The 8,311-nt window shown below is 40.5% G+C and overlaps 1 protein-coding gene across 9 annotated transcripts; it reads left to right on the forward strand.

Moving 5' to 3' along the window:
- Positions 1 to 1,598: 1,598 nt before the first annotated feature.
- On the forward strand, positions 1,599 to 7,205 carry LOC123977048 (ADP-ribosylation factor-like protein 4A). Of its 9 annotated transcripts, none has more exons than XM_046059506.1 (4): positions 1,600 to 1,953; positions 2,760 to 2,855; positions 3,200 to 3,365; positions 4,540 to 7,205. In XM_046059506.1, the coding sequence occupies exon 4, from the start codon at positions 4,569 to 4,571 to the stop codon at positions 5,178 to 5,180; it is 612 nt and encodes a 203-aa protein (XP_045915462.1). In that variant the 5' UTR covers positions 1,600 to 1,953; positions 2,760 to 2,855; positions 3,200 to 3,365; positions 4,540 to 4,568; the 3' UTR covers positions 5,181 to 7,205. The 9 variants fall into 9 exon arrangements, with proteins under 9 accessions (XP_045915469.1, XP_045915470.1, XP_045915462.1 ...); XM_046059505.1 differs by having other exon boundaries at positions 1,601 to 1,953; positions 3,200 to 3,342; XM_046059509.1 differs by having other exon boundaries at positions 1,601 to 1,953; positions 2,760 to 2,826; positions 3,200 to 3,342.
- The last annotated feature ends 1,106 nt before the right edge of the window (positions 7,206 to 8,311 follow it).

The following is an 8,311-nucleotide window of genomic DNA, read 5'->3' on the forward strand; positions in this document are numbered from 1 at the left end:
AAGCTAAGGTTAATTGTGGGTAAAGTACCGTTACAATTAGGGGCTGGGTTGTTGGAGCTATATTTTTATTTTTGTTTATTTTGGGCTTAAGTTAATTTATAGCCTAATTTATTTCTTTTCTTTTCTTGTTAAAGTTAATTTGGTTTATTTTGTATTTATGCTTTACTTGTATTGTCGTTTGTTGGTCACATGGTGTTATGTTCATTTGCATAAGTAGGTCAAGGTGGGAGGTACTTCAGGTAAGAGGGCATATGGTTTTTTACCAGCGTGAGAGAGGCAGCAGAAATGTCTGTGAGCTTGCTTATGTGTGTGAATAAACCTCCACAAACTCAATCTTGTTATGGACATCACTTTGCTTTGGTACCTCTGAACCTGCGTAAAGCCTAACCATGACGTAGCCTCAAGTGGCCATTTGAGAAGTTTGTTATTATTTGTTTTTGTTTAAGTTTATGGACAAATAACCACTACATAGACCATTTGAAATAGGATAGAAAATTGCAATAATTTCAATGAATAATTTTGGACATGGCATTTTTAATACAAATAAAATAAACAGAAATAGTTAGGATTATCATTAACATCTCTAACACAATATCTTACTGTATTTGTCACTTGTTCATGTCATATCCGGCCAGATGAAACCTATTGGTAAAATTAAAATTCACATCATCATGAATCAAAATATGGTAATACTTTCGTGCTAAACTGTAGCTATTCCACTCTTGTATCAATGTAATTTAATATGTCTCATATGAAAAAGTTATCATTTAAGGAAAATTCCCTTTGAGCAATTGGATTTCCCATGAAATCTAAACCCCAAACCTTCTCAAAGGGTGTGTTTGGAATGATTTTTTTGATCTTTCATTTTATTTAATTGTTTATCAATGTATTAATTCTGTGTTTTTTATAATTTGTATAGGGAGGGATAAGTTTATTCTTTACCTTGGAAACAGTAGATTAACGAAGGATCTACTTTTTGAACTTTCTCGTGGAATTCTTGACATAAAGCAGAAGAATCTGATTCATAAAATTGGATTAGTAGAGGTGAGGCAATGTGCCAGTGAGTTATAGTATGCAGGGGAATGTTTTGATATTGTTGCTGCTGGTCCAGAAAAGCAGTGTTGCAAACATGTGGTGTAAATCCTGTATGATGGAGGATGTGTACATGTGTTGATCCTGTAGAGCCCAACCAATATGGGTTTTTGGGGGTCGATGCCGGTATTAAAGTGAAAAAGAGATGATTTATAAGCTGATATTTTGATTTTGAAAATTATTTGGATAGTAAAATCCTATATAAACAAACTACTATTTAGAACAGGCAGATATTGAAAGCTGGTATGTGGGCTTTAATACATTTTCCTGAATGGATTATGGTAAAAAAGCCTTAGATTACAGTCTTAACAGATGAACATGTAAAAAACTGCACATCAATAAATACTTGCTGCTAGAACACGCAGAGAAAGCGAGAGAGAATAAGCAGATGTATTTTATCTTACACATAATCTGCCATAATAACTACTCTCAATGTAGCATGTTGCTATGGCAACCGGCAGCGCTTGTAGAAGCAGCAGCCGGTAGCTCCTTCAAACTGTGCTATACTAAACAACCGGACCAGACACCACGGCAGGTGCGGGGATCGCTCAGAGGGGAGGAAAGAGAGCCAGGAGAGGAGAGGAGTCATGCCGGCCCAGCTTGGACTTAATTCTGCTCTTAAATATTCGGTATGGACAAAATGGGACTCATGTTCACCAAGCAACGGAATTCAGAGACGGTTGTGCCCACATCGTTACAGAGACCTGCCCTAACATCCCGGTTCAAGCACTCAGCAGGTGGTCCATGTTCTAAGCTGTCAGCGCAAGACTCTGGAAAGTTGAGAGGAAGTGGACTCTGAGACTCTGTCTCTAATGATGCTTGGTGCTCAAACTCAGTCAAGGTGGACTCTGTTTCCCAAATGTGAGACTGTTTATTGTGAAGATGAAACGTTCATATTATCATCTGGTTGCTGCTGTTTCCATTCACCCCAGATGCAAACTCAAAAAATGCACTGTGGAATGTTCAGGTGTGGCCTATAGGCCTACTTGTAGGCCTCTGTATATATATGTATATAAATAACTGTATATATTGTTTTATTTTTAAATTTTTTTTTATCATATTTTATTATAGGCCTACACTTAATTATATGTTGGTTGTTACAAGAAGGAACTACAAATTTCGTTTTGTAATGCTTTGTACCTTTACCAGTGCTCTTTAATTTTATACAAAGCTACGAGAAACCATTTCTCAACCACTACATGACTGTCTGCAACTTTGAGATTTCACACTAACGTTGCCCATTTGACAGAGAAGCTAGATAACTTTGTTTGGCAGGAAACCGTGTTAGATTCTTGTTCAGCTCATGATTATTGAAATTTCCGATGCACTGACTGTAACAGACACGCAGCTCGCAGATACAAATTCAAATTCAAATTCAAATGAGCTTTATTGGCATGAATGTATAGCAACAATATTGATACAGTATGTTTACAATAAGTTAAACACTATAATTTAACCGCTCATTAACGTTAGCGCTCTTCTACTGATGATAACCATGGTATAAGCTGCTTTGTGGCTAATCTAATTTAGCAATGGGCAGCATTAGCTGCTGAAAGCGATGTTAGAGAATATTTAGAAGTGATGAACTTTGGAGAAATGTTAGGAATGTTCACTAGAACTGCTGCACTGTTCCAGTAAAAAAAATGTACAACCATGTGTGTCAACAGTGTAGCCTCCACCCCTCAACTACTGTGCTGTGACCCAGGAGGAAACCGGGAGAGGTCAATGAAAACGGTAGTCTCCCAGGAAAATCGGGTGGATTGGTATGGTCATGAATGTGGTCAGGCTTATTTGGGCTAAGGGGAGAAGTGACTGATAAACTGGTCCTGTATATGCTAGAGGTGTTTCCCACAAATAATAGGCTACCCTATAATTCAAAACCTTGATTGTGCGCGCGCGTGTGTGTGTGTGTGTGTATCGGTCGGCGGGTGGGGCCTCTGACTTCTTAATCCGGGCCTGACTACTTGGTTTTCTGTTGCTTTGAAACATTAGTAAAGTATTTTAAAAAAGGAAGATATTTGAAGAAGAGTTGCTTGGTAGCGTAGGGGCTTTATTTTGAAAAACATTAGCGGAAATCGTTTAGTTTATTCTGTCTGGCTTGGCGCAGTCATGGGCGCCGTTTAGGAATGGACATGGAGGGAGTCCTTCCTCTAGCTGTCTCACTGGGTCTGAGGACATGATCAGAGCACGAAGCACAAACGCATCTGCTATGGACGTACTGACAGACTGGAATGGACTAACACTGTGAAGGTAACGTTACGTTTTCTCTGACGGTAAGTTAATAATGCTTTTCAGTGTAAAACACACCGACATAACTGCTGTCAAAATGGCATTTAACGTTACAAGCAGCTGAGATAAATTACTCCTCAGTTAAACAAATCTTGTTAATATAACGTTAGCCATTCTGTGTGTTTTCATGGAAGTTAACATTGCATTTAATGATCGTTATATTTAAAGGTGCAGGCCTGGCTGTCAGGCACACTGGGCCCAATAAAGCCAATTTAACTTTCGTGATTTTTCAACACTTGTTGGCATCACAGCCTCCAGTCGAGCCTGGCCTGGTCTTGCAAGGGACCGAGAGCGAACTGCAAGCCAGGCTCAATTTAAAAAGTTCCCAAATGAACGCAGCTTTGACTGCTTAAGGTTAGATGTTAAGCTAGCTTTATCTGTCGTATTTAATATGAATAACGATAGTTATTTCCTGAGTGCTTAGTGGCCGCTATTCAATTCTTGTCAGATCTAATATACCAAATAGCAATGAATTTCAATTAAATTTCCACTTTTTTTGTGACAGTTCACCTGTTAATGTGTCCTCCTCTCCCTCCACCATTATGCAGTGGGTAAGGCAGGAGCGGATGTAAACCAATTATAAATGTCGCGATTTTATTGCACTTTAATGCACGAATAGTCCAAATGTAACGTTATGCCGAATTTATCAGGATCTTTTTCATTGGTTGCGGCTGTTAAATTGTGATTTGTGTGTGTCTGCTAATGAGCAAGGCTTTATTAATTTACAGTTCACAGAAATTTGCCTTGTCCTTTCAGCACAACATAAGACAGTCCATGTTGCCGAGCAACACCTTTTTTAAAGCTAGATTTCCATGTCAGTCTGCTGGCTGTTAAAACAGCCCTCCTTTGGTCTGTCCCGGCGCGGAACACTGGATGATAGGTTGAGACTGGGATTTTGGTAAAATTCAGAAGCCGTCGGCCTGTTTCAGATTCACACACTGAAAAGAAATTAGCATATGAAATCTCTGTTGGCTGCTGTGGCACTACATGTGTAAAACGGCTCTGCTGTTATATTTCTCATTCATTTCTGGCTGGCACATTATGTGAGGATGTGGGTGGGGGGTGGTATATATTCACTTACTGGTCTTTTGTAAATCAACGGAGTTCTGGTTGTCTGTGTGCTTTGACTCATTATGCATACTGTGTTGACCCCCCCAGTGAGGACTCTTCCTGCTCTGTATACCAACATGGGGAACAGGTTATCAGATCATCATCACTGGCTCTTCCCCTGCCTGCCATCCTTCCAACCTCTCCACATTGTCATCCTAGGACTGGACTGTGCTGGGAAGACCACTGTACTGTACCGCCTGCGTTTCAATGAGTTTGTGAACACTGTCCCAACTAAGGGTTTTAACACAGAGAAGATCAAAGTGTCACTCAGAGGCACCCAGCGGACAGTATCCTTCCACTTCTGGGATGTGGGTGGTCAGGAGAAACTACGGCCTCTCTGGCGCTCTTACACACGTTGTGCTGATGGTATTGTGTTCGTGGTGGACTCAGTGGATGCTGAGCGCATTGAGGAGGCCAAGATAGAGCTGCACAAGATCACGCGGCTGGTGGACAACCAGGGCGTGCCAGTTCTGGTGGTGGCAAACAAACAGGACCTGAGGAACTCGCTCAGCCTAGCTGAGATGGAAAGCATGCTGGCTCTGGGCGAGCTCAGCACCGCTACATCCTGGCACCTTCAGCCTGCTTGTGCTATCATCGGTGAGGGACTGCAGGAAGGTGTCGAGAAGCTGCACGCCATGATCACAAAGAGGAGCAAGATGCTACGTCACCAGAAGAAGAAGAAGAGATGATGTGCTGACAAGGAACTATAAAAAGTGAGCTACATCTAAAGCTGCATAAGAACTACTGTGAGTTGCGTACTGTCTGCTGGTCCATTGTGACAAGTCGTTCAGTTGCCGTCTGAAGTCTGCTAAACGACTGAGCTGATTTTGATCCTTCCAGTTGAACTGTTTGTTCAGGTCAGCCAGAGTGTGGCTGCCTCAGAGGACAGTGGGATTGATTTTGCCCTGTGGACTTTGGATGCCAGCAATCCTGTCAACAACAAGCGATTCTAAAGGAAGTCCAGTGTTGTGCTATACAGCAGCAAGGATGAAGTTTACACCAAACTCATTAAAGCGGACAATGAGCTGACTTGTCTATTTTATGTTGTTTGTTAAAATATGTGCTGCTTATCTGTTCAAAAACAATCAGTCTTTATATTTTTATTGTACCAAAGCTTAATTGTGTTGAGATTGCAGACAGGACTGTATTAGTGTATATAAAGAATAATGGTTCACGAAGAACAGGATGCACAATGGCCCTAAACATGTAAACACTATTGGAATAGCTGTTAATGATAGAAACAATTATTAAGTTGTTTGGTAGTGTGCCAAATGATGAGACATGAAAAGCGAAGATATTGTGGGCACAGCCACCCCGATGGCAGAAGATTAGGTGAAGGCTTCTTTCTATCAGGCGGATTACATACTGTCCCATATTAGCTAATTGCAGATACATCAGTATCAGTATATTTGTAACAAGTAATGTCAGTACAGATATGCCAAAGATATGATTCAGGAACTGAAACATAAAATGTTTATGTTAAAAAGTGACATCTCATCATCTGATATATTGTTATTGGATTTTTTAACTGACAAATATTGTCATCACCCTCAAAAATCCAGTATTGGTTCTGCTATGTTGTTTATTGTATTCTAGCGGTAAAAGCTGTCATCCACTCTCTGTTGCTTGTTACTAGTTATCTAACATTGGTGGAATGTTTGCTTGCTAGTAAGGCTGAGTATCATTTGAAAAATATCAATAATAGTGCCAATACAATGACTAAGTTTCAAAACTTGCCCCTGTTGTTGCCAATGATTTGGCTATTGTGCTTGGTACATACTGTATTATAGTCCCTTTATTCTTGTCAGATTCTCAGTTCACTGGCTTATCTTTCACGAAGGACCATCCTCAGTTCGCTAGTAAGCATGCTGAACTGAACGTTCGGCCTTGTTTTAGTTCAGTGAATGGGAGTACAATGTCAGAGCTCCAGTCGAGCACTAAATAACTCAGTGAACACGTCTTTTGAACAAATATTTTTAATGAACTAATACTAATGATTCCATACCCTGAAAAGGACAGCTTTGCCCATCACTACTCACCAGGTCGAAGCCTAGTGGAACATCTATGTAAAACAATGTTCTTCACCATCATCTCCATTAGATCTGATTTTTGTTGTGTGTTCTTGCACTTTTTACATATTAATTTGTTGTACATGTGATTGTTTGTTGCCAAACCTCTTCAACACTACTGAAGTCGCCTTTTTGCAACAACAGCAATGTTACTTTCGCTTTCAGCCAAGCTTGTTGTTGCAGTGTGTAACGGAATAACATCATTACGTCAAGATGGAATATTTCCATTATCACTATTAATTTTTTTATCATATAAAAATATGATATGACGCACCCCTAATATACACGATATAAAGTATGTGGGTTTGTTGTCAGGTGTTGCTCTTCCACTCTGTATTCATATTTATGTGTTTGATCCACTTTGCTCACTTGGAATAAAGCAATAAAAGGACGGTGATGTAGCTGGTGTTTTGTTTGTTACTCTTATCAGTGTAGCTGCTGATCAGAGCACAGTGCACCAGGCTGTAGGTTCTCCACTCTGGTTTGTTTGCTAAGGAGAAAGAAAAGGGATTGGAGAAGGGCTGAGTGTCCGTGGCGTAAAACCCATCTTGATACTTCCAAAAATCGTTTAATCAGTTATAACTCAGAAATTAGAAACGCAAGTTTAATAGTTTAAAATATAATAAATAATAATACACATTAATACACAATTCAAGGGTTCTCTTTTCTACCATAGCAACACTTTTAAAAGAAATTGAAAATGGAAGGAAATGTTTGTTGTTTTATTGTGCATTTTCTGTCTCTTCAAATAAAAGTGACCCCACGCTGGCTGTTGGTCTTTATATCATTAACAGCCTACATTGTGATATGTAGTCCCATTTAGAGCACTGGAAATACGGATTTGGTAATCCTGAAAAGTCTGTATCTGGATCAGGGTCACCCAGTCATCCCATGTTGTTTTGAAAAACCGGCACAAAAGTAAGTTGTATTACATGATCCTGGAAAGCAAAACATCGGATTTCCAAATCCGAATCATTCTGACCCAGATTAAATTTTTTGAAAAACTGGTCATAGGTTTGGGTGTGAGTTTCAGTTACATGTATTTCTGCCTGCTGTTACCCTCCCTGCCGTAGGGAGGAGCTGTTCTCTGTTTGTCTATGTTGCAGGTGGCAGACAGCAGATTGGGCTGGAGAACATGCCGAATAAAAGGACCTGTGTGGAGGCCGCGCGACCTCTCCTCCCTTTCCCCTACCTCCCCAGCCTCTGCTGTAGTATTTTTACCTAGGTGCTGGGAGATAAAAAGTGTAACTTAGGAAAACAGAAGGGGAGAGCTGCCATTTATGTTATGAATATTGTTTTCTCCTGTTTTCTGGCCAGGGAGCTGTAGAAGATATAGAGATATAGAAGTTTCTGCTGCTGCACCACCAGACTGCAGAGCAGCTTTTAACCCCCAAGCTATCAGACTCTTAAACTCTAATTCATCCTCAGCACTGCTCCACTGATGATAGTTTTTTTCTGTTTACCATTTTTAGGGGCCGAGCACGACCGTGCGAGGTCCCTATTGAATTTGCTCGGATTATTTTTAGGGCCCGAGCACGACCGTGCGAGGTCCCTATTGAATTTGCTCGGATTATTTTTTTAGGGCCCGAGCACGACCGTGCGAGGTCCCTATTGAATTTGCTCGGATTATTTTTAGGGCCCGAGCACGACCGTGCGAGGTCCCTATTGAATTTGCTCGGATTATTATTTTTAGGGCCCGAGCACGACCGTGCGAGGTCCCTATTGAATTTGCTCGGATTATATTTTTAGGG

Source organism: Micropterus dolomieu, linkage group LG09 (assembly GCF_021292245.1).
Source record: "Micropterus dolomieu isolate WLL.071019.BEF.003 ecotype Adirondacks linkage group LG09, ASM2129224v1, whole genome shotgun sequence".
NCBI classification, from domain to species: Eukaryota; Metazoa; Chordata; class Actinopteri; order Centrarchiformes; family Centrarchidae; genus Micropterus; species Micropterus dolomieu.